Here is a 25,056-nt window from a genome sequence, read left to right as displayed (position 1 = left end):
CAGGCTGAGGCTGCTGTTTGGTTGAGCTGGTCACGTCAGATCTTGATGACTCTATCGAAGCTTTTTTCTCATTAAATTGAAACTTTTTTTCGTATTATTATGACTTTATTCTCGTAATTTGTTTTCTTAGTATGGCCCTAATACTCGGTCGTATAAGAAGAGCGCGAGACCACCTGAGGAAGAAGAGGGTCTCCTCCTCAGTCTCAGTGAAGAATGGCGACCTCGAGCGGCTCCTCTCTCACACTGCAGCTCGTGGAGGCGGGCGCAGATTAGAGCGCGCGCTCTGCCTCTCGTGCCGCAGTTGTAGAGGATGAAGCGGTTCATCTGTGAGGGATGGCGGCGGCGGAGTGATAAATGAGTCCGAGTTGGCCGAAAACATCACAGAGGAGCAGCGCAAAGTTACCCGCGGAGAGGAACATTCTCCCATAACAAGGTCAGACTTTCATTTTTTCCCCACAAAGCGTCAATTTTAATAGAGAAAATCGCGCGAGCTGCCGCTCCCAAGGGCGTGATTAAATAAAAATGATTTGTCTGCGATTTGGAAAACACAACCTCGCGCGCACAAGGGCAGTTTATTTGTTCATCTTTATTCGAAGCATTCAAATCTGAAAATGATGCATTTTGACGACGGCAGACAATGGAGAAAAACCTCCAAAGTGTGCAGAGATGTATAATTGTTCTTTCAGTTAGTATTAGTCTATTTCCCGTTATGTGCGTGTCGTTGTGCGCGGTGTATTACAGTGTGTTTGTGTGTGTTTTGGTGCTGCCAGGCAGAGGTTGGTCCGTCAGTCCCAATATAGAAAGTCACTACCTGTGTTTTTGCAGCAATGGCACCGGTGATAATCCTGGATTTCCTCTAATCTTCCAGCTCTTCTCCACCACACACACAGCTCCTCTGCCACCTACACCCTCTGCCTTCACGGCCAAAAATAAACCCTCCACCTAGCCAGGAGTGAGTACTTCTGTCCACAGTCGTGCTGATAGTGTGTCTCCCTCCTGTATTGACTCTGAACTGTATTTCAAATTGAGCAATACTGTATCTACTTAATGAGTTAACAGGCTCAGTGACACAACTGTATATCCTCCCCAGCACGTGCCAAAGTGAACGTGGACCATTTGTACTGACACACGACTCTTTCTGGCTTATTCAACCATGTGACCATGTTCACCACCGTTTCCAGTTTGTTTCACGTCATGGTGGAGTTGTGTTTTAGAAAAGCATTCGCTTAAAAGGAAAACTTTCAGCCCTGACTGTTTGCCCCTCAGTTGGATGTATTTTTCTTTGCCAAAGTCCTCAAACACCGTGTCCCAGCATCCTCTGGCTCAGCTGCCACCCCTACATCACAGAAAGAACAGCAAATCCCCTCGGCGCATCAAAGTGGCGTGCAGGGGCGGACTGCTGAATCAACAGCAAACTGGTCCAACGATCACCCGCAGCCTCCGCAGTGTTTTAAAAAAGCCTCTGCGCTGCTGTCTCAGATCTCCTTGGGAATGCATTTCCAATTTTCAAGGCCATGATGAAGAGGCATCGACCCACGCGCGTCAGGAAACCCTGTTACTGTGCAATATTTTCTGCCTGTTTCCACGCTGTTTCTCTCTCCGCCTGCTCACTTTTCTAGCTTTGCGTGAGGGTCCTCTTATCCCTCCTCCTCCTCCTCCTCCTCCTCACCTAATGACAGCTCAGAGTGCCTCATAATGAGCTCTCTGTGGACTCGCAGTGCAGGGATGTGATGAAAGTTCTGCAGTGCTTTTCTCTCTCTCGCTCTCCACACACACACACACACACACACCTTTCGCCACCTCTCATAAATTACCCATTTCTGCTCTCTCATCGATTAGTGTGTGGGCGACGGGAGCCCAGTCAGCTGCACTTCAGCAGCTCTTCAGAGAGTGAGTGCCAGTGTACTAAAGCTTTTTATTCTCGTACCACAGGGCATCTGCCTCACTCTCTCCAGCTGCCAGCATGATGAAGGACTGCCTGCAGTTCCTCATCGAGCCGGCCAAGAAGCTCAAAATCCGGCTCAAGGTACGACTCTGTTCTCCTCTGATAGCACAATATTTGCTGCAGATGCTCAACTTGTAAACCTTGCTCTAAAATCTACATCACGTCATATTATTTCCCCCTTTTGACCTCCTGTTTTCGCCCCAGGAGTCTCGCAAGCGAGTTAAACTTGAGAAGAAGGAGCCGCTGTTGGAGAGTCAGTTATTTATTATGGAACTGGCCCGAGAACTCAACAGAATATGCCAGGTAAGCTCTCCTCCTCCACTCCTTCTCTGTCACAAACTGCACGCAGGCATCTGCATCATACATACCGTTTATATCGTCACCCCAGAGGTCAAACATCCTCGGCCACATCTGGACCAGTGAGGATGTCTGGCCGGCCGGCGTGTGTCGGGATTTCATTGTGGAATGGGCCGCTGTGTTGGAGAGGAGAGTGCAGGTACGTGCGATCTACCGTTAGGGATGTTTATGTAACCAATAACCTTCTCTCTGGATGTTGTGCTTTTGCTTAAATGCTGCAACTTATCATTATTTTCAGTGCTGAGTCATCTGCTTTTTAGTATAGAAAATGTGTCTCGTCAACAGCCCAGAACCCAAAAATGTTCAGTTTAACATATTACACATTTGCACGGTTTTAACATGTTTGCACCGTAAAGCCTTTGAACCGATCACCAAAACAGTTGGCAATTCATTTGAACGTGTTTGTTGTTCAGCCGAGGATCATCCTGTCCGACCACCAGTGCGAGAAACCAGAGAAGAGAGACTGGAAGGGACACCTCCTGTGCATGCTGGAGGCAGGCGGCGAGTGCGACATGGGCCCCTACAAAAGAGTCATCCTGGACTGGACACGGGAGATCAAAAGCAGACCTCAGGTGACTGTAGCATGGTGGACGCTGGAGGAGCACGTGTGCCAGCGTTTTCTCCTGGCGGCTGCTCGGTGATTAAAGTGTCCTGACCCAGTTCCTCCTCGCGTCTGATAAAGATGATTAGGCTAAACCCTGCCCTTGACAATCCTCCCATCATACTCCAGAGTGTGCTGGGGGCCATGACTGCACGTGGAACACTCCAGTGAGTGACAGCGCCTCACGCTCATTGTCTCCTTCTTTCCAGCCCACCGTCTGGCCTGGCGAGCCCGTGCTCATGATGCTGGACGACCTGGAGTTCCAGTGGAAGAGGGGGCGTCTCCCCAACCTGCTCCCCGCCATGGAGCTCGTCCTGCTGGCCGTGCTGAATGCAGACAGCCCCCTCAAGGTCTGTCACAACATTGTGCCTGATTAGATGGTGTTGAGTATTCGTCTGGGTCCAGGACCAAAGCACAACTGTTTCATCAGTGATTGGAGAAGCAGCATGCTAATTCATTTCATGAATCGTGTAAACAGTGTGGAGCACTGGGTGTATGGTCAGGCTAATCTGCACTGTCTGTGTCTGTCTGTGTGTGTGTGTGTTTAGGAGGACGTCACAAAGCAATGGCTGGTGAGAAAGCAGAGGAGTCAAAAGATTGGTGAGGAAAATCAAATTCTAAAGAAGTTAATGAGCATTGAAGAAGCCGAGCAGCCACCCGTAATGTGTCAGTTGCTATTGATTGTAGGAGCATGTGGGCATACAGTGGCACTGTGGACTGCATGGAGTGAAACTTGATGAGTCACTTCCATTAATCAGGTTGGATGTGTGATTAAAGGATAGCAGGTGGGGAAAGCAGCATGTGGAAGGGTTTGGACATGAATGGAACTGTTGATTGTCTCCGTTGTAATCACAGCACTCACTCTCTCCTTTCAGACGCTGTCCGCTACATCCCCCACAGTGGTGAGTGGAAGTCCTGACTTACCCTCAAATGAAATCACAGTTATTGTCATTATTGATTCATCTGCCCACTGAGCCTGGGTGATCTACAGTGTACTGTATGTCACAATATGTGGTCACTTTTATCTTTGATCGATCAACATAATAATATCCTGTCATAAATACACCAATGCACAATTCTTACTTGTGTTGGCTCACTAGTTCATTCTTCTGGACTTAAGGGACAGAGCTGCTTGGCTTAAACATTAGTTATTGTAACTATTTACAATTTAATGATGTGTGAATCTGAAATAGTAAACTTAGTGTGTCAGGACTAGGAGATCCATAATGTGATAAATGTAGTTTATTGTCCATCCTTGCTATCACTTATTTATTTCTATTAATCATGATATTAATCGATCAATACTTGAGTCTGTAAAATGTCAGAACCCAGTGAAAAACGTTTTCAAATTGCTTATTTGTCTGACCAACAGTCCAAAATCCAGATATATTCCCATTCAAACACGTACATCTTTATGTTTTTATATATGCAGATCAGTCATAGCAAATACAACTGACAAAAGCAGCAAATCTTATTACATCTGAGAAGTTGAAATCACTTCATGTTTTATATTAGTGTTTGAGAAACAACTTAGAATTTTCTGTTGGTTACCAAATGATTTCAGGTTTTAGTTGTTTAAACCTGCGCTCACTGAGGTTTTTTGCCAACAGAAACAAGCTGTGAACACAAGCTCAGCACATTAGAAAGTTACCTGTTTACGCAGACAGAGAGCAACATTAGCATTCCTTTGGAGCCATTTGATTGTGTTGATGATGAAGACTATAGTCCAATATTCCCTCTCTCCACCAACTAGAGAGAATATCTGTCTCTTTAGCTGCTTCCCCAGCTAGTTGTGTAGCTGCTGAGCAGGTAGTGTTTTAAAACCAGACTCCTTTCACATTCCACACAGTCACTTGATCTACTGATGATATAAAAAATATTGAATGTAGCAGCTTTAAAGAGCCTCTTCTTCTTCTTTCCAGTGTGGAACTGGATTTGCGACGCTGCAGGTATGAACACTAATCAGATCACCTCTGTTCCTCGTTAGCCTGTTATCAGATCTTCACAGTGTGTGATCTTCCTGCTCTCCTCCACAGAGGAAGTGACTCTGGACTCGGACTCAGCCCACCCAGGCCTGCTAATCTCCAGCGATGAAAAGCGCATGCGCTGCGGCCTGGAGCGCCGGGAGGTCCCGCGGTGCCAGCGGCGCTTCGACGGCTGGTGGTGTGCCGCGGGCCAGGAGGGCTACGCCAGCGGACGCCACTACTGGGAGGTGGAGGTGGGTGAGCGGGACTGGCGGCTCGGCGTGGCCAAGGCGTCGGCGGTGAGGCAGGGCTTCCGCACGCTCAACACAGATACGGGCTACCTGACCCTCCGCCTGGAGAGGGGGGCAGATCTGAAAGCCCTCACGGTGCCCGCCACCCCGCTGTCACCGAGCTTGGTGCCCAGGAAAGTCGGGGTGTACCTGGACTATGAGCAGGGCCAGCTGTCCTTCTACGACGTGGAGAAGCGCTCCCACCTGTACACCTACAGCGAGACGTTCACAGAGGAACTGTTCCCCGTGTTTGGGACCGTGGAGGTGGTCAAAGACCTGGCGATAAGGCCTGCAGATGTCAGACAGCAGTGCCTCTGCCCCGGGCCCTGCCTCTGGACCTGAACTGCTTAACACACATCTGTCACTCCTCAGTCCCGATCCCCAGCAACCCACAGAGTCCGTGCTTTTACTCTGGTTGTGAATTTGAGTCTCGTGTGTTGTTTCTGGTTTGAAAAAGTCTGACTCTCTCTGCGGGTTGCCTCGTGAGGTCTTGAACAACCATCATTCTGCATTATACTTTGTGTTACTCTGCCTTCATGGAGACGTACAGTGTTTGTCTATTTCTATTGTAAAGATGAATATTTTAAGGCTGGTCCAAACCTCAAAAAGCAGCCTTGTTTTTAGCTGGATGGAAATGTTTTTGCACACGGTCCAGTAAGGTTTGAGACGGTTTAGAAGTCCAACAAAGCCCACAAAGAGCCACACATTTTAGTTAAAACCTAAAAAGTTGCAAGGTGTTCATGCCACAGCGGCGCTATGGAAATGTATTTTTTGATAACTTTTTTTTATTAGAGATGAAAAAACAAGAACAAGCATGAACGGCACTGTGTGTGAATGGATGTGCGACTAGATGCTCAGAGTGCAGCTGATGGGAGCTCGCCAACAGCACAGGCAGATAATTACAGACTGGGTTTGACGCATGTGAAGAGGTAATTCTCACTCTGCTTGCTTCTTGTCTCAAGCTTCCTGCAAACATTCGTCAGGCATGAGCTTGTTTCTGCAGCTGTGTTTTTGTTCATGTGTGCAATATTAAGATATCTATGCTTTTTCCCCCCAAACATCAATAAATTAACTGTAAATGCTCCATCTTGTCTTCAGTGGTCACACATACAGATCTAGAGAAAAAAAATCAAATGCAATACAAATTTATTTCATATCTTTATTAAGTGCAACAGAATTGACATACCAAAAAAAGAAACAAAGTAAGCATACATCAAATAATCAATAAGTACATGTATTCTTAACTGAGTGTTTTTGGTGAAAAGGTCGTCCACTTATCCACATCCGGTTTTTCTGATAAAAATATTCTCGCAAAATGTTTTACAAAAGCAACAAAACCAGCCAAAATACAGTAGGACTTGCATTGAAGCAAATACAATCGTTCTGTCTTTACACACCATTTCTCTCAAATATTAAGACCTCAACGTTCCAATATCAATTTACTGAAAATGCACAATACAAAGGCCTTGCAGAGTAAGGAAACGTATGGAAAGTATCAACTTGAAGCAGTGTATACCACATTTTTGAGTAAAAACATCAAACGCAAAAACATGTTACGTATCATAGAGTTTTGATCATTTGTCTGCATTGTAAAATCACGCCCCCTTTGCTTGTCAGTAGGAAATGCCCTTATAAATGAGCAACACGAGTTTTTATGGAAATACTTTTATATTTGGCATTAAATTTAATGTCAGTTTGCTTAAGTAAAAATCTTTAAAAGTATTAAATATGCTTTGAAAATACTTTATCACACTTTAATATAATACAAATCTATTAACAAATACACCACTTGTATATTCTTGATCACTCAGGATAAGACCACTTGTGAAAATGATGAACCATATAAAACATCCACAGCCATTTCAAGTCTGCCTCTCCTCAAAACATCTCAAACACAAAGAGAATGGAAATTTGGTATGATTAAACTTGAACGTCAAAGAGCCACCTCCCAACACACAACCACACACACACACTGTCTCTTACAGTCAGGTGGAGGACAGGAGACAAGGGGAAAAGGTCACTTTGGATTACTGAACTGCGGTCAGATTACTGGCCCGTGCTGGCCCGATTTAAAGCCCCAGTGTGTCTTACCAGATCTGCACCGACAGAGGGAGTGGAGTCTAACACTCAATGATCTGCTTAGTGGGAAGGAACTGGAGTGGAATGCATCAGTAGCAACAGTGAAAATGAATGTAAATGTTAAAATGAACCTCATCTGTGGAGGAAAGTGGCCACAGTTTGTAACAGGCAGGACAGAGCGGCCTCCTCTCCATCTATTTATTACATAAGACCGTGTTTGGTTGTAGAATCTCACACCCACACACACGTATAAAAACATGCACTGATCGTGTGTGTGCACTGTGGAGCCGACGCTTTTTAAAAGAGGAGCTCAGATACGATTCCTCGTCATGTTGGACCTCTGGGTGTTAATTCTTAAGATTCATAAAACATCTTCTTTGTGACGGTGGTTCCTCCCATGACGCTCCGCTGAACCACCTCCTTGGTAATTTGACGGGTCACCATGCCGCTGCTCTCTGTGTGCTGTGATGTCATCATCATCCCGTCTGTTAGAGGAGAGCAGTTGGTGTTAACGAGTGAAGACATTTGATCTGTGTTTTCAGGACACAAAAGTAAGACTGAAGCTGAATTCGTACCTGAGAAGTAGGGGTCGTTGAGCATCGTGTGGGAGACGTTGGTCCGTGTGCTGACCTCTGTCGGCATGTGGAAAACCTCCCTCCTTGACAATGATTGGCTGTTGTACTGAGACAAAGCGCCTACAGGGGGCGAGGAAGGAGAGAAATACAGATGTCAATGGACTAATTGTCACTTTTTTTAAAACAGCCGCTGTTGGGAGTTTTGAGTTTCATTCATATCAAAAGCTTTGTCAGTAGGATTCGTCTTACTTCCGTCCTGAGACTCGATGGTGATGATGCCCTCCCTCTCGGGGCCGAAGCCCTGTGTGGTTCGAGCCTGAACTTTGAACTTGTAGGGAACGTTCTCAGTCAGGTTCGGGACGGTAAGACTTGTCTCAGCACTGTCGCCGTTCACCTGGAAGGAACGCACGTCTCCTGGAGGAAACAAAGAAACAGAGGTCAGACAATACTTTCACTCAAGACTAACAGGCTTATGGGAACCTAGAAACATTTTCTATCTTTCCTGAAAGCCTTACCTCCACCATGCAGCTGTTCGCAGGTGACTACATAGCCCAGGATGTCTCCGTTGGGTTTACGAGGTTTCTCCCAGCTGAGCTGCAGGGAGTCAGGACTCAGGGCAGTGAAGACCAGGGGCCCGGGGGCACTGGGAGTGCTCAGAGTAAATGGCGAGCCTGCAGGGAAAGAAGAGAAGAGAGACATTGCACCTCTGGTGGCTGAACCAAAACAAAGTCATTGTGTCTGTGACCACAATGAACAGAATCCGTACCTGGCATGGGGCTGAGGGGACTCTTGGGGTCCACAGCGGACTCGATGGTGATGACTCCCTCTCTCTCTGGACCCCAGCCCTCCTGGCTCTGAGCCTTCACCTTGAACAGGTAGGAATGGTTGGGCAGCAGGTCCTGGATGATCACTGAGTTCTCCGCTGGGTTTGTCACATTAATACGCTTCATGTCCCCTACGGGAGAGCACACAGATTGTTAGCATCGGCAATAAATACTCAACAATTAGTGAAAAAAGATTACAGTGAAGTTCCACGCAGGGTTTCTTTACCTCCATTGAGCAGCTGGTAGAGGACGCAGTAGCCCAGGATGTCTTTCTCACAGTGGGGCTCCTGCCAGCTGACTTTGAGGGCAGTGGGACCCAGAGCAGAAAACACCAGTCTGCTGGGGGTGTCCGGAACACCGGGGGAAAGCCGTGCATCTGATGGGTGATACAGACACACGAGGGTCACAATACTGTTGGACATGAATGAATATGTGGTCTATCTCTAGCATAAAGGGTGAAACAGACAGAGAACTATAGATTTAACCTGGATACAATACTTTGAATTGTGGAGCATTTTCCTGTGTTCATATTATTTATATTATATTGATGGAGATATTAATTCATAGTTTATATATATTAGATATGGATATATTATCTTCTCAAATTTTTCATTGTTACCCTTCTATTCATTTCCATTGATTTAGTATGAAATTCAACTTGCAGAGACATAAACTTGTTTCAGTGTGGTTATTCCTCACTGGTCAGTTACGTGATCACTGGTTTATAGTGAGGCTGTTGTAGAGACATCATAGCATAGCGATCAGGTTATCAAACAGCTGCCTCCGTACACGTCCAGCAGAGAAAGAGCAATATTCATTTGGACGTGTGTTTCTGGCCACCTGGTGAACGTGATGTAAAGTTAATGTCTTTTGGCTCTGTTTTCTGCCAACTCCTGAGAAAAATATATGGACCCTTTGCTGTTAACCCCTCCACTACATTCACCAGCTAGGTGCCAACTTTGTCACCTATTTGGTGCTGAGCAGGTAGCGCACAGTGATTTTATCACAGCTTTTCTGATTGAGGTAAGGTTGATAAGAGCTGTGAGACTGAACCAAAGTGCAACTATAAGAAATCACCAGATTAACAGAGGCTGTGTCTGAAACCAACATGGCCTGTGAATGCTTTGCTATTCATTGGACTACTCTTGAATGTCTGGTACAATGACAAGAGGTTTTCATCCCTGCCACCACTGAATAATCATGTGAAGTTAACATAACGTAGCATACACAATGAATGAACATGAATGGCTATCTAAAAAGCAGAAAGCCAGCTGAACACATGGCATGGTCTGAATAATGTACTGTGAAGTATACATGATTTGTGGTGGCTAAAACACAAAACAGCAGGTGAGATCTGTAAAGAGGAGATCAGAGAGGGAGACAAGGTATGAGACAAACACAGAGGCAGGAATCAAGATGACTGAAGACAAGAGCATCACGCGTCACACCCAGCAAACACATCCACTGCCTTCATGCTCGTATGCTGCACACTTACCCTGGAGCACCCTGTCCAGGTTATATAGGGCTTCATTGACGTCTGAAGACTGGGTCCTGGCCCTGGAACCCTGAGACAGGCTGTAGCTGAACTGGCTCTGAGAGCTGCTCTGCATCCCACTGTAGCCGAACCCTGATGGCGCGTTGAGCGGGGGGGGGGGNNNGGGGGGGGGGGGGGGGCAAAGGAGGAGGACGGAGGGATGGTAATGAAGAGAGGTACAGGAAACGATGGAAGTAGCAGGAGGGAGGTGGGCAGGTAGAGAGAGGTAGAACAAAACAAAGCAAAGTTGAGACAAGGGGAGGGATGGAGGGAGGGAGGGAGGGAGAAACAGCGATAGTCAGCATAGCTCCTGCAAAGTCAGTGCAGCCAACAGCCCCAACCCTGCTAACAGATGTCCAAGCCGTCGGCGTCATGCGCCTGCACAGTTTACCTGCCGAGGCATCTCAAATATTGCAACTCCAAAGTAAAATCTTTCTTTGACCAGAAAGACAGAGCTGTATTTTCTACATTTACTTTGGAATAAATTCAAACCACTAAGCCTACCTAGATCTGGGAACTTGCTTGACACATCTCCCATGACGATAGAGTCCCGGATGTTTTCATCTGTGTAACCTCTCTCTGAGCGCTTCCTCATGATGACTTCTGATGTCTGCACTCCTCCTCCGATCATGTCCTGTCTACGAGAGCTCCCTACAAGAGGAGCGAAAGATGAAGAATACTGTAAAGACAAATTATATCTTGACGCTTGCTCTGAATTTCTCTGGTGTCCATTTTACCTGGTCCGGACATGTAGGTGGTGGTTGTTTCTGTGAAGGATCCGCCTGCCCCTCTGTAGTTTGAGCTCAGAGTGGACATAGGAGAGGACGATGCTGACAGGTTGCGAGTTGCTGATCCCCCCGGGAAAAGGAAGTTCTGGTCCCACTTCCCATTCATCATGTAATCTGTGAAACACCACAATAGGAGCCAGAATTGTCAACACACAGGACACAGGGAGCTTAGCAGTTAGCATTCAAGCATTTCGGACAACACAGTGCCATTGATGCCAAGCACCCGAAACCAGGCGTAACCAATCTATAGAGGAAGCACCAGCAGTGTCAGATCTGGAGCTCGATCCTACTTGGGCCACTTACAGGTTACAGAAACAGTTTAGAATGGCAGGTGTGCGCCATCTACAGGCAAAGAAAGTAATAGCTTTGCTGCGTGCAGGTGATTAAATTAAAAGTAAGCTTAACTTTCTTTGCCTGTAGGTGTTGACCTCGACATGTCTTGATTTAAACTGTTGCTGCTATTTTTTTACAAACCAGTTTCATAAGATGCTTGTGCATCTAAAAAGGCACATCTGTAAATAAAAACAAACACAGCTGCAAGAAAAACAATTAACAGCTGCAAGGAAAGGTGTCATCACTGAAACGGCCCTGCAGAAATGAGACTGTATTTAATGAAGAAGCCATTATTTCCATACAGCCGCACAGTTCACACACACACCCGACAAGCCTCCTCCACTACCTCCAGACAGAGACAGGCACCTGGAAAAGCCTGCCCCCGATCATCAACTGGAGGTGGGGCAGTTGATGCCAGTGCTCCTCTCTGGGCAGGTGGCGGGAGGATAGATGGGATAGGTGCCAACGAGGGGCAAGGGGACAAGAACTGAAGCCCCGAAATTGAATGATTAGACAAATGTTGATATTTCTGACAGGATCAAATCACGGAGGCAGAGAGAAACGGTGGTTGCCTTGCCGGGCACCTGACAGGACGTGCATAACAGCTGGCATGCTAGCTGCCTGTCTGTCTATCTGTGGGTCTGATGGAGTGGTCTTCACCTGGCAGGGGTGTTTTGGCGTAGCTGCGGTTGGGGGCCTCATCTGAGCTCGTCTCTGTGTCTGTGCTGAGCCGACTGGGGATGATGTCCACGTGCTTTTTCCACGACACCTTACGGAGATCCAGGTTGGACCCCACCAACTTGACATATTTCCAGCCTTGTATTCGAGGTCATAAGGGAGAAGCAAGCAGGCCATGGATAGATTTGTAGCGAAGAAGTACGAATGGTTGCTTTTACATTACTTTATAAAAAAGCTACCAAGCACATAAATGGGATTATATATATGTATATATATATATATATATATATATATAGATAGTCCAAATTGTCTTGAAGGTGAGGAGCAACATCAGCATTAACTTCCAAAAAAAACTGACTAGGAGCACCAAAACGGCTGCGGAAAGCAGGAGAGTGACAGCAGATTTAGGGAGGGAAGTCCTTGCGGTTTGTGATCGTAAAGAACTTCGATTGCAGAGATCTGGGGATGCATTGGAAGCAGATTTTTTCTGCTGCCGTGCTGGGGCGTTTCCTGCAGGAGAATTTGCCCGTCAGATGGAAATGATAAAAAAAAGGGAGAGCCATGAGAATGATGCCATCGTTGAGCTTCAAAACTCTTACAGCTCTTCCTTAATGTCCCCATTGCAAAACATATGTGAATAATATCACAGAATAACTGAGAAAGAGCCAGAGAAAAGGAGAAGAGGCCTTCTCATGCTGTTTTTGGAGGGAGTCTCACAAGTTGGGCGATTTCCTACAGCCCAGATCTAACCAACATTTCACAGTGTTGTCCATTTCCTCTCCTAACCAGGCACTGACACCACAGCACACATTGCAAAAACACTTGGGTTAAACACTGTGGCTACAAGAACAAAGCAAAATGTCTGGGAGCACTGACAGTGAATAATTGGATCCATACTGCAGCGATAGCTCACATAGTCTGGCAGTCACATGCATCTTTCAGGAGCCAAAAATGTATCAGAATAGAGCATTAGCACAATGAGTTTACACTGTCAGCTGTTGTAAGTAGCTTGTGGTTTTGGCTCGGGGTACCCACCATCACCAGAGACACTGGGTGTCTTGGAGCCCGTGGGGGACTTCAACACCTCATTGCTGTACATCAGGTAGCTGTCGTACTCATCTCCAGCCTCTGCATCCACAATAGGGATATCTGGAATGATGGGAACTTGGGACAGAAAGAGAAGGGGAATAAATCTCTTTTCAGGGAAATACAGATGAACTGGAAGTGTTCTAGAGGTGTGTTTGCCCCTGACTTACTGGACATAGGTCTGGCAGGCTGTGATGCCAGGTTGATGGTAGCATCTCTGAAGGGACCCCAGCCCACGCTGTTCTTGGCACGGACCTTGTACTGGTAGGTCTGGGCGTTCTGCAGGTTCTCGATCAACAGCATTCGCTTCTTGGGGTTGTCAATCTTTACTTTCTTAGCGGTGCCCGCTGGCTCTGTGAGAATAGCGATGAAAATAATGAAAATTATATATTGCAAATATTTGTACAGTATTTCCTTTCTTAGGTTGGAGTAAGTCTCTTACTCTGTTCATCGTCGATGGGTGTGTAGATGACTTCATAAGCTGTAATGTTGCCATTTGTCTCTGCAGGCTCTCCCCAGCTGACCTGAGTGACAGTTGGACTGATGACATTGAAGGCCAGACGTCCAGGTTCACCAGGCACTGGAAAAAACAGAGAACAGGAAGCGTTAATTCAAACTTGACCTAGTTATAACGAAAGTGTGTAGTAAGTTAAGACTTACACGTCACTAATTTTAAACTGGTTGCACCGCACAAACTTGTTTAATATGTATAAATGAGTTGCTACTAAATACTGACACACAGTAACTGTTGCGTAGCTAACTAAGTCAACAAAAGTAACGTTAGCTTGCTAATATATGACCTACCAGTTTAGAGTGAGGAGTTAAAGAGGTAATATAGAATACGGTTGACAAATTTAACCTAGCACCTGATGAAATACTGTTTAATATTAATTTCATTTACATTTCACAAAAATAGCATAAAATATCTAATTACTAAATCGCTGAATAACACAACTAGCTTAGCATTATCCACTCATTCTAAACTGTATGAATACGACTGATTCTGAAACACATAGTTCTCCATGTGTGTTACAAAGTATGTTACAAAGGATTGGCATTTTATTTGAACTTCTGGAAGTTTTGCTGCTACTGATGCTACAATGACTTCATGTCTACATAGTCTACACACTACACATGTTTTCTAGCAACAGATTTAGATATTGCCAAAGTGTTTCCTACCTTAGCTAAGATATAGTTTTAGTTTTAATGGTGCAATCTGGTTCAGTAAATCGCTCATCTGAAACCTGCTCACTGTTAAAACCTTAGAAAGAACTTTACATTCAAACTTAGGGATGTATTTAAGAATAGTTGGTGCAACCCAATATTATAAGATTATATTACACCAAAAACAAACAAAAAGCACCTGAATTCTCTTTACCAGAGAATAACTTTTTAACCAGTTATATCTGCTGCTATCTCCAGCCGTAATTCTCAGTAATTACCATCCTCCAGTGTTTGACAGGTAACAACGTCTGTATTGTAGCCATCTCCCAATGCATTGTAGCCGCACACTCGCATCTCATAGTCACAATAGGGGTACAGGTTGGTCAGCTCAGCTTGAGGAGTCTTCACATCTAAGACCTGTGCATCTTTCTCTGGGTCACCATAGATCCAGTACTTTACCTAAAACACACAAGGTAACAAAAGATACATAGCATGCATTTGAGAAATACCGTGTCTGTCGTAAATGATGGTTATAAACTCAAGGTGAATCTTCTCAACATGTAGATTTGATGTACCTTGTACCCCATGGGGTTACCAGGCGGTGGGTCCCAGTTGAGGCGGATGCTTCTGGGTCCAGTTGCTTTGGCCTTAGGGTTATCTGGGGCGATAAGGTGACCACCAGGGGAGGTGGCTTTCTGGTTTATGTAGCCCTTCTGTTGCATTTGGGCAACCTCTGGAGATCTGGGAGCTGCAGGAAGTGGAAGAGTATAAAACAGACGTTTACCAGATACAGTACCTCTGTTACATCGCTTCTCTCATCATATAAAATCTGTAATGTCACAACTCCAGAAACTCTACATATGCTATTGTGTGGTATTGTTAGTTCCATGTTCTTCTCTTACCTCCTTCAGTGACATTGACAATGGTGGTCTTCCTCTCTCCAATAGAAGCGTTGCTACTTGGCTCAAACAGCTCCAACTGGATGGTCTCTGGCTGGATTGGACCAGGGTGGGCCCTCGGGTCGATCACTATGTTCTTCTCCGTCTCTCCAGGAGCAAACTTTAGTGGGCCGGAAAGCTCAAAGCGCTGGGCCTTCTTGGTGCGCCATTTCACTGTGGCGGGGCTGTCCTGGTTGCGTGTGCGGACCACAGGGATGGTGTAGGTTGGATCAGATGTGGTGAAATTCTGGGCGCCCTTTTTAAACATCATCACACTGGGTTCTAGATAAAATAAGGTAATGAAAGGAAGAGAAGAAACCTTAGCAATCAGTGCTTTGACTGGGAGAAAGGGTATGACACACTGATTTAAAAACTTCGTGTTCCCTTTCACCTGGTTGGTCTGCGATGGTGACCGTAGTTCTTGGGTAGCGTCCCAGCTTGGCACCCTGCCGTGGGTTACTGAGATCCATGACAAACTGCTTGACCTGTTTGTCTTCCAGGAGGCCGTCTTTCTCGCCCAGTTCCAGCAGACGAACAGGCACTGTTTTCTGAGTTTCACCAGGACCATATGTCAGGTCCCCTTCCACAGTCACGTAGTCCTAATATACATAGAAAGAACAAGTTAGGAATACAGCCCTGCTTCCATCCTGTATCTCAGCTACTCCTCATTTCAAACTCAGCCCTTTTCACTGGGAAATGCCAAAGCCATTTCAGTTATGGTAGGAATAAATATATCAACAATTGTAGGGCAGTACACAGCCATCAGCTCACCTTCTTATCCTTGGCTGTGAGGTCCCGTGTGCGGTAGGTGACCTGTGTGCGTCCATCTTCTATGATCTCTCTGCTGATTGGGATGTTGGCCACCCCGTCCTGCCGGCTGTAGGTGTAGAAAGGCTGGAGGAACGAGAAGACACTGGTGGCTGGGGAAGATGAAGGGGAGAATCCATTAGAGTAATCCAGAGTGAACACTTCCCTTTCCCATTAGTTCAGGTCACAGCTCTGATGAGTTGATCCCATTATTTTCTTTTTATTGAAAAGGTTTACATACAAAGCTAAAATTGTATTTTCAAGTGCAAATCTATGAAATCTAAGATTGCTCACCATGCTCTTTGATGATAGTGATGTTGACCAAACGTTTTCCAATCTCAGCGATGCCCAGTGGCACATCCATGGCCTCCACCAGTAGCTGTTTCTTGTCATCGTCTTCATCCTTGACGAAGAGCGGCACGTGAACGTCTACTGACTCCACACCTTCTTGGAACTCTATGGCTCCAGCAGCCTCTGCAGAGGAAGAGCGGTTGAAACCACAAGATTTATGGCAAGACTGATAGAGATATAAGCTGCTCAGCAGAGGTCAGAAAATGATTAGTTTAACTTTGCTACAAACTGTACATGAACATGTTCTTTTCAGCCACACACACAAATAGTTAACACACACCTTTGTCTGTGGCCACAGTGTAGTAGCCGGGCACCACTTTGAGGTCATTTAAGTTTCCAGACTGGACATTTTTCTCAGTGAGTTTGACAATATCAGGGTAGTTGCCGCGTGGAGCAGGCAATACTGTGTCCATGATGGCGTAGTCCTGCCTGAAGTGCACAGGAGAGGCAGAGAAGTTAGACATGCATTATGCTTTGCTTACTTCAAAAGACAATAAACTCTTGTATTGTATTGTACCTTTTTCCAGCATTTCTCTGCATTCTGCAAAAAACAAAAAAGTATTAATGAGTGAGAGAACAGACATTTCATTTCTATTTTTGTCTTCATTACAAAAACATACATACTGTATGCAACTAGACATGCAGTTTAACATTTGTTTCCTACCTGAATGAGGTCTTCTGCACCTTCTGGGCACCAGGAATCTGCTTGTACACCTCATTTAGCTGAATAAAAGAACAAATACAGGACTCAGCGATACAGTCATCATTTATACACTAGATGTGATGTGACCACCAACAAACAAAAAAACACTCACATTATCAGACACTTCCTTGCGGAGCTGTTCAGCGTCTCTGGATTCGGGGCGAGACAGGTTCTCAGAGAACAACTTGTTTAGCCGGAGGGAGATTGGGAACTGGACTACAGGGGAAAAGAAGAACCACAAAGATGAAGCAGAGGTTTTAACTATTTTAACTTATCTTTAAATCCAACATCTGCCTTTCCCCTTAATGCAGTAGGTCAGCTTGTTGCTGCTCGAACATAAGATCACTCACTGATCTCTTTAGGGTTGGGCTTTATCAGAGCCTGGGGGTGGTTTGGTCCTCGATGTACGTTATCAGTGACCTTCCAGCGAACCACATCGGTTCCTTTGGGTGGGCCGGTCCTAACCATCGGTGTGTCTAGATGGTCTGAGGTGAGCAGAGACTGGCGGAGCAAATACTCATCTTCCTTGAAGCCAACCATGCGACCTGGAGAGAATATACATAAGGTGACTCATACTCAACATGGTCCCAGGTGGGAGGATGAAGGATTCAAAGAATACTGTCATGTGTATTGTAACAAACTTACCTCTCCTGCAGCAGGGCAGCAGGGCAAGACAGCTCTGTGTCAAGAGAACACAAAAGACATTACTTCCACTGATAATTGAATATAAATATTGATAATTTACAGGTGTAAATATGAGTGTTTATACCTGGCAGCAGGTTTTACAGCAGGCACAGTATTTCCAGCAGCAGAGCAGCAGAAGTGCCAGCAGTAACAAGAGGAACAAGAGGAGTGGGAGCAACCACAGGAGGCTAGCAGCAGGACAATCTGAAGGTTTGTTAGAAACACAACAAAAGAATTTAGTTTGTAGCGCTCACACACTTCAAAAAAATTACATTAAAAAAGGTGACTTATCCACATAACACTTTTCCTTCAAATCTAGGTTGGATAGCCAACTGTGCAAAGTGGGACCCCAAAGGACCCCAAAAGGCCCCAGGTTCTATGCATCTATAGCTTTTTGGTAATCTTATTAACATTTATGATGTGGTCCTGTTTTATAGATGAGCTCCCACAATAAAGGGTCTAAAGGTTGTAAAGCCCCCTGAGGAAAATGTGTGATTTGTGATATTATATAAATAAAACTGACTTGCCTTACTATGTGCACTGGACTTGGACATTAATGGTAATGTGGAGACAACAGGGTACATAATGCACAAAGATAGGGAGATCAATAGGGGTCAAACAACTTATTTTAGCCCTGTTTTAAATATGAACTCAATTTCTTTTTTAAATGTGGGTGAAGCTTCCCTCTAAGAACCTGGTACCTGTTTACAAATCTATTGATGTGCATGCTCCTGTTATATCATTAATGAACTGCAGAGATATTTTCTTTTACTGCACTGCAACAAGACAGTGTTTTAAGAAATGACACATCAGTTGCTGAAATGAAAGCAAAGAGTTTGTATGATACATATGCAACCTGCAACTCACCTTTCTTTTTGAGCACTTGAACCTCCAAGTCTTTAACTGTTGGATCTGTGGGGTTTTCGACAGTGTAGTGGTACGTACAGTCGTCATCCTCATCACGGAAACTGCACGAATCAAGCACTTTCTTCGCTGAAAACACATACACGCACATTGAACTGTTATTGAGTGTTTTTCAATGAAAAGCAAATCACAGCCCTTCGAATCCTCTTATATGTCCTTACATTCTTTGAGTTCATCCACCATGACAATTTTGAAGGGGCACTTTTTACACTCCTCTTCATCTTTCTTCTCTCCGGTCTTCCATGCCTGACACTGGACACAGCCCCTTGTAGCTTCACACACGCCCAACTGGGCCTAGACAGGACACAAACACACACACGCACACACACACAAAGGTCAGGCAGGACTGCACAGAAACACTAACTAATATTATAAAGCTAAAAGCATATCAGGTATGATATGAGGCATTGAGTGTAAATGAAAAAGCAAAAACTAGAAATTGTGTTGGAAGTTGAAATTGATTCCAATGCACACCCTGTGACATACTGTAAATACACATATTTATACATTACATCCACACACCTGGAAATTTGGCTCACAGGTTGCAGTCATCTCGACAGCAGAGTGTGAACACTCACAGCGGCCGCACACACATTTACCGCGCCCGTTGCAGACACCCTGGTCCAGACAAAGACACAGTCAGGCACCAACTGACATGCAAGGTGACATAACCTCATCTACAACAACAAACATTGTCGCCTCTACTCACGCCCTTGTTGTCCAGACAGGTCTGGTTGCTCTTGGGACACTCACAGGCCTTGCCCTCCCAGCCCTCGGTACAAGCACACTGACCCATAATGCAAGAGCCACGGTCTGATAGGAGAAAAAAGTATGAGAGTGAACTGTTTTATCACTGCGGTATGTGCTTTGTGTGTGTGTGTAAACAGTGGTGGCAAGGTAATTAAGCAGAAATGACGAATAAAATACAGACAAAAGCTTTATCTGAACATTCCTTGAACTTGACACAGATTGATTAATTGATACTGATGATCAAATTACCATAATGTGTCACCAAAAGCTCCTTTACTGTAAATTTAGGTAAATAGCATTTCATAGTGCCAAAACAACTTTTGATTAGACTACTATAATAATGGAACGCATGATAGACATCATAATATGCTATTTGCTAGATTGATAAATACAGGGTTTTGTATGTATATAAATAGCACAATAGCATTATGGCACAATAGGGGTGATGGTGACATTATACACATACGTACAACCTTTGATTGCTAATTCAACAATCACAAACCGTCGTACCGTTGCAGAGAAAGCCACCATATCTTTGACACTGGGTCTTGTCATACTGACAGTAGGCTCCTTCAAACTGTTCCTGGTGGCACACACAGGTTCCACACGCCAGGCATTCTCCGCGACCTGAACAAGGCTCTTTCGAGCCAGGACCTATACACTGGTCTTTGGCCTGAGCTGAAACACTTGCTGAGCAGTTACAGAATGCACCCAGCCTGAAGGAGACACATAGAGACAACCAAGAGAAGACAAAGACTTTTGTGAAACAGTTCATCACTTGGCAGAGGTGCAAGAACAAAGGTAAAAGGATTTTAATTATACATTCTTTGTAAGAATGAATAATTAAAGTCTCACCAGCCATCACTGCACTGACACTTGCCGCACACCAGGTCTCCGTTGCCGTTGCATCTGGCTGCTTTAGGGATGGATGTCTGGAGGACACATAAAAGACAAACTGGGGTTAATCTGCCATAAAGAAGTATGAGTAAGTGACTTCATCTCGACCTGTTCTTTGCTTTAGTGTGTTAATCTGTGTGCCTACCTTCTCACAGTCGCAGACTGGACACAAAACCGTAGCATTAACACTGACAGCAGCATTAAAGGTTGTAGGTTTGACTCTCATTATGCCTGCTTTTTCATCCGGATTCATTTGACAGACAGGCGTCTCATCGCTTGTTCTCAGGGCTTTGAGCCTCATCTGGAACTTGCCCTGAAGGACACACACACACACACACACACACTGTGAAGAACATTTGTATGCATACTAAGCAGAAAGACTCTTAGCAGAGATGGTTAGACCAACAAGTTAGGAACATTTTAGACTTCTTGACTACAGTTAAATAGCCTGTACAACTACAAAAACTGATTTTAGTTATTCATTATTTTATTCGGTCAACAATTTGTGTAAACAGATTATTCATTTGATAGCAATAATGTAAAGCCATCGTGACAATTACAATTTTGGTGATAGACTGATGACTCATTTCATTCCTCCAAACCCGACCCTATTTTACAAAAGAAGTTAGAAAAGGGTCAAATGAAAATCTATGTATCTGCTTGCAATAGCAGGAGGTACTTAAGATGCTCGATTTAAGTTTTTGGTCGTTTTTTTCCCCATGTAATTTATTACAGTCTGCTTTAAATATGTGTATGTAAATACTGTAAGTAAAATCCTTGAATATCTGTTGTGTAAAACTTGTAGGTGAATAAGAAGATGAAGAGGAAAATAGAAACTGTGCTGTGATGTGATGTTTTTCTAACCTTTTTACTTTTTTCATTTATCTATTGTTTTACCCTTTAAAAGTTATACGTGTGAGATTTAAAACATTAATGTAAGGTAATGCAAAGTCGGTCTGGATGCACATGCATTGGTAGTGAATGTGAGTCCCTTTGTTTCCAACTCAGCCAGCCCATTTCAAGACTATTTTCTCATCGAACTCAGTGACTTATGGGTTTATTTCAACCTAGCCGTGTTGGTAATTGTTTAAAAGATTGAGTTTTATTTTGTTTCTGTCTAGTTTGAAGTGAGTTTTACGATTATCTGCTAGGTACAATTACTAGTTTTGTTGATGGTGTCGGCCGAAGCACCCGTTGTTTTGGTCTGAGATGCTGGTACTCTACTGCAGCATCCAGACGCATATATACAACCTTTAAATGTATATTCATGCATTATCAAAAATAGGTAGTGAAGTGTAGACTATTTGTAATTGTAAAAATCTAAATGGAAAATACATTTAAGAAAATAAATAATAAATAAAAACATAATGAATATATTAGTTGTAAGCACGAAATATCAATCTATCAGCTTATAAAAACAACATGCGGTCTCCTAAATCCAAAATGAGTGTATGTTGTGTGTTAAGTCAGTTCTTTTCATCTTGTTTTTCTTCTTACTATTGCTCCAGGTTTGAAATCAAAATTCCCGTATTGCGCAATGCTTCCACTGGTGGACAAGAACTGTGTCTCAAAAGCCTTGGGTTTCTCCTCTGAACGGATGCTCATCTTAGAACGGATATTCTGAAAGGACACATGAGAACATCAGCATTTTCTGCAGCATCGTCATTCTTCCACTTGACAACTGTCAGAGGAGGTGACGTTTTACCTCAAAGGCAGTCCCCATGACTTCCAGGATATTGGATGAGTCTTCTTGCAGCAGACCAACCTCAGCAATGGGGAAATATTCTTGGAGTTTCTACAGAGAGAAGCACACACAATACAAAAAAAATGAATGCATGACATGTTTTAGGAGCATAACTTCAACTGAAAGCTGAATAACTAAAGCCCACCAACCTTGTAGTACGTGTAGGAGTGGTTGGTGACAGCAAAGATGGGTATGATGTTGTGTTTGCCCAGCAGGCGGACCAGTGTGGGTATCGAAGGGTAATCCTGGTTTATATCCTCTGTGTATTTGCCAGCTGCGTCCAGGTGGCATTGCTCGTCGTTGCGAGGCAGGATTCCTGACAGCACGTTAGCACCATCAGCCTCGTAGTGAAACGCTGACTCAGTGGAGAAAACCAGGAGATGTGTGCTGTTATCGCGCCAACCAATCCTATCCTAGAATAAGAATAACAATCAAATGGGAGCAGAAGATACAGTAGTTAGTAGAGAATAACCGCAGATAAAAGAAATAAAAAGGTGCATATTTTGCAGAGCACAAGCCACTGACATATTGAATTTCCTTTCATCCGTCATATTCTTAAAACTGCCATAACTAATTACTTGGCCACATTACATAGATACATTATCACATTTTAAGTTGAACAGGAACTGTTTCCTACACAGACAGCAGATACAGAACAACATTATTGATATGGAGGCATATTTGTGTCCACCTGTCACTAACCTTATCTGTCATTTGGTACTAGAAAGTTAGTGGGTTTTTAGAGCTTTTTAGATTAAAACAGCTTTCTGCTGCAGCTGAACTAACCTTACGAGGCAGCTGGACTCGCTATGTCCGCTTGTGTCCGAACCACAGCGGTTTAGACCGATCAGTGTCCTATGAGGAACTACTGGCAGCTACAGCATGAGTTAGGGATGGTTTAATGCTGGGTGTGTGTGATATCATGTGTGAGAAGTGACTGTTCGCTCAAAAATAACAATTCACCTGTGATACAACATGATAGACAGATGGTTCATGCAAAGTATTTCGTGAAAGTGCCTGCCTTTTTCCAACCAGTTCCCAACAACTTCCCAAATGGTTCTGTGTAACAAACCAACAACAATGAGCTGAAAGATGGTAAAAAAGCTCTGTAGAGCTGAGGGAAACTGGAGGGTTTGATGATAATTTGCTGTAGGTTCATCACACACACTAATTTGATCCATTATTATTATAAAAATATTGATTATAGCCACTTTAAAGACATCATTATTAGATAACATTATAAGAGTGACATTAAGAGGATCACAAGCAAGAAACTTCCTCTGCTCCCTTTTACTTCTGAAATATTTATCTGTGACATGCTAAAACAGTAGTAACAGTAGCATGAGGAAAGAAGAGTCATAAAGTCAGTGAACTGAATCACTAATGTCAATTACACAGCATTATGTACCTAAACATCAATCACCATGCTTTACCACATCAGTAAGGCTGTAGCAGCAAAACCAAAGTGTACCAAATTGAGCAAAGGTGTGTTTTATTTTTAACAAGTTTAACAGAAAACCTGGTTTATCTTTTCTTTCAAAAGTTATATGGTCTTACAGAGTATTAAGAGGTAAGTTTTAGCCTGGGCAACATCTGTTTTGTATTTAGTATTCTTACTAACCCCACAAACTGCAGCCTGCAATATGGCATCAAAACCTCCTTCAGGAGCGTCCAGGTTGCCAGATATTCTCTCTTTCTGGAGCTCACTGTTGAAGAAATCCAAGTTTGTTGTCAGCTTGATAACATTTTGGAAAGAGAACGGAGGGTCGCTGTTGGGCCACGGCTGTGCGAGTCTGAGAAGGTGGAAGGAGGACAGACAAAAGACAAGAGAGAAAGGTTATGGCCTGTACACTAGATTACACTACTTAACGTATGTGCTTCTGCAATGTGTTCATGTCATTTTCTCTCTTACTTGGAGGGTCTCATGTCAGTCTGGGGTTCAATCACTTTGTCCACAAACTTTCCAAACCCAATGGTGAAGTCATTTGACAGCTTCTCCACCAATACAGCTGCAGGAAATACATTCAACATCATCAGTATTAACGTCGTCAACTTATTCGACAGTCATCGCGACACACTGCCGGTACACAAATGCTCACCCAGCTCTTTGCCCATCCTCTTCAAGTTGTCCAAATCGTCAGCCATGGAGTTGGAGAAGTCCATAAGAATATAAAGGTCCAGAGGGCCTCTGGTCGGAGTAAACACCTCTACATTCACCAGCCTCTCCTCTCCTGGAAGAAGCTGCACGCTCATCTTTTGTGGAGACACTTGAGACTGCTGAAGCCTCATGTTGATTTTTTGCTCCTGAGCAGGAAAAAATAGAGGTTAGGTTTAGATTGCATTCTTTTGAAATTTAAACAAGAACATACATTTAAGACCAAAGAATGGTAGAATGACTGGAAGACAAATGAGGGTGATTAAGACTTACTTCTTCTATCTTCATACTGCTCTTAGCTGTGATTACAGCAGCAGCATTGCAGCCGTGTAGCCGTATATTGCTGTCCAGGTCACACCGAGGGCCGTTAAAGGTCTGAGCAAACAGGAAGTTTGATTAGTTAGTTTTTATTTCTCAGCATTAACTTACATAGTCTTCATATTACAATCAGTTTTGTTTCATGTCAAGTATAAATTCAGCCTGAAGATTAATTCTTCACCCTGCAAATAGTAGCAAACTCCATCTGTTGATGAAGACCAGGAGTTAAAGTTGAAAGCTCTAAATAAAGATTGCGAGTCAACCTTTAGATAAGATTTTTGTTTTTTGTCAAATTACTATTATTACATTACTGAAATGTCATACTTTCATACTGGTTACTTTATGACAACTGAGGCATCTCCACAATCCCTGAGCAGATTCCATCCTCTGATGAAGACCATAACATGCAGCTGTAAGTACCCAAAAAAGCTATTAGGTTGACCTTGAGTTAAGATTTTTTTTGTCAAATTAAAAATTGGAATTTGCCTTAGTAACTACTTTATTATATATATGTATATATATATATATATATATATATATATATATATATATCTTTTTTACAAGAAT

At 43.9% G+C, this 25,056-nt stretch overlaps 2 protein-coding genes across 7 annotated transcripts in view; one reads left to right on the top strand and one right to left on the bottom strand.

Moving 5' to 3' along the window:
- Nucleotides 1-317: 317 nt before the first annotated feature.
- Nucleotides 318-5,499, top strand: zgc:194990 (uncharacterized protein LOC568410 homolog). The gene is made up of 10 exons (XM_035660958.1): nt 318-433; nt 1,933-2,026; nt 2,150-2,248; nt 2,334-2,441; nt 2,716-2,874; nt 3,113-3,253; nt 3,452-3,503; nt 3,779-3,805; nt 4,826-4,852; nt 4,940-5,499. The coding sequence occupies exons 2-10, from the start codon at nt 1,964-1,966 to the stop codon at nt 5,497-5,499; spliced, it is 1,236 nt and encodes a 411-aa protein (XP_035516851.1). The 5' UTR covers nt 318-433; nt 1,933-1,963.
- The window catches only part of itgb4 (integrin, beta 4), a 32,429-nt gene continuing 9,133 nt past the window's right edge, over nt 1,761-25,056 (bottom strand). For 4 of the 6 annotated variants that reach the window (XR_004796700.1, XR_004796701.1, XR_004796698.1 and 1 more), the window contains 40 exons: nt 24,445-24,546; nt 24,116-24,320; nt 23,929-24,025; nt 23,638-23,809; nt 22,166-22,429; nt 21,978-22,067; nt 21,770-21,892; nt 20,418-20,585; nt 20,231-20,307; nt 19,886-20,091; nt 19,335-19,438; nt 19,148-19,243; nt 18,787-18,919; nt 18,569-18,694; nt 17,787-17,905; nt 17,663-17,696; nt 17,368-17,562; nt 17,130-17,233; nt 16,979-17,037; nt 16,832-16,855; nt 16,595-16,743; nt 16,258-16,437; nt 15,928-16,076; nt 15,548-15,755; nt 15,121-15,438; nt 14,794-14,966; nt 14,497-14,677; nt 13,497-13,634; nt 13,225-13,407; nt 13,004-13,132; nt 10,907-11,071; nt 10,674-10,820; nt 10,131-10,262; nt 8,862-9,011; nt 8,578-8,766; nt 8,327-8,482; nt 8,061-8,225; nt 7,812-7,931; nt 7,121-7,721; nt 1,761-1,790 (listed from right to left, as the gene is read on the bottom strand). Coding sequence is in view for 1 of the 6 variants with exons in the window: in XM_035660888.1 (XP_035516781.1) it covers nt 7,591-7,721; nt 7,812-7,931; nt 8,061-8,225; nt 8,327-8,482; nt 8,578-8,766; nt 8,862-9,011; nt 10,131-10,262; nt 10,674-10,820; nt 10,907-11,071; nt 13,004-13,132; nt 13,225-13,407; nt 13,497-13,634; nt 14,497-14,677; nt 14,794-14,966; nt 15,121-15,438; nt 15,548-15,755; nt 15,928-16,076; nt 16,258-16,437; nt 16,595-16,743; nt 16,832-16,855; nt 16,979-17,037; nt 17,130-17,233; nt 17,368-17,562; nt 17,663-17,696; nt 17,787-17,905; nt 18,569-18,694; nt 18,787-18,919; nt 19,148-19,243; nt 19,335-19,438; nt 19,886-20,091; nt 20,231-20,307; nt 20,418-20,585; nt 21,770-21,892; nt 21,978-22,067; nt 22,166-22,429; nt 23,638-23,809; nt 23,929-24,025; nt 24,116-24,320; nt 24,445-24,546 (5,661 nt within the window). In the remaining 5 variants the exon portion in view is untranslated. Of the gene's footprint in view, nt 1,791-7,105; nt 7,722-7,811; nt 7,932-8,060; nt 8,226-8,326; nt 8,483-8,577; nt 8,767-8,861; nt 9,012-10,130; nt 10,263-10,673; nt 10,821-10,906; nt 11,072-13,003; nt 13,133-13,224; nt 13,408-13,496; nt 13,635-14,496; nt 14,678-14,793; nt 14,967-15,120; nt 15,439-15,547; nt 15,756-15,927; nt 16,077-16,257; nt 16,438-16,594; nt 16,744-16,831; nt 16,856-16,978; nt 17,038-17,129; nt 17,234-17,367; nt 17,563-17,662; nt 17,697-17,786; nt 17,906-18,568; nt 18,695-18,786; nt 18,920-19,147; nt 19,244-19,334; nt 19,439-19,885; nt 20,092-20,230; nt 20,308-20,417; nt 20,586-21,769; nt 21,893-21,977; nt 22,068-22,165; nt 22,430-23,637; nt 23,810-23,928; nt 24,026-24,115; nt 24,321-24,444; nt 24,547-25,056 lie in introns of those variants that run through there. The other 2 variants (XR_004796699.1, XM_035660888.1) reach the window with 2 other exon arrangements.

The sequence above is a fragment of the Morone saxatilis genome, unplaced genomic scaffold, assembly GCF_004916995.1.
Source record: "Morone saxatilis isolate NCDOM2014 unplaced genomic scaffold, NCSU_SB_2.0 Contig1, whole genome shotgun sequence".
In the NCBI taxonomy this organism is placed as follows: domain Eukaryota; kingdom Metazoa; phylum Chordata; class Actinopteri; family Moronidae; genus Morone; species Morone saxatilis.
This window is presented reverse-complemented; position numbering and strand designations above follow the sequence as displayed.

Bases quoted from the DNA above. Each gene is read 5' to 3' on its own strand.
- zgc:194990 (XM_035660958.1), top strand. From the start codon at position 1,964: ATGATGAAGGACTGCCTGCAGTTCCTCATCGAGCCGGCCAAGAAGCTC. The intron at 3,504-3,778 runs GTGAGGAAAATC...CTCTCCTTTCAG, and splicing joins GCAGAGGAGTCAAAAGATTG to ACGCTGTCCGCTACATCCCC. The intron at 4,853-4,939 runs GTATGAACACTA...TCTCCTCCACAG, and splicing joins CTGGATTTGCGACGCTGCAG to AGGAAGTGACTCTGGACTCG.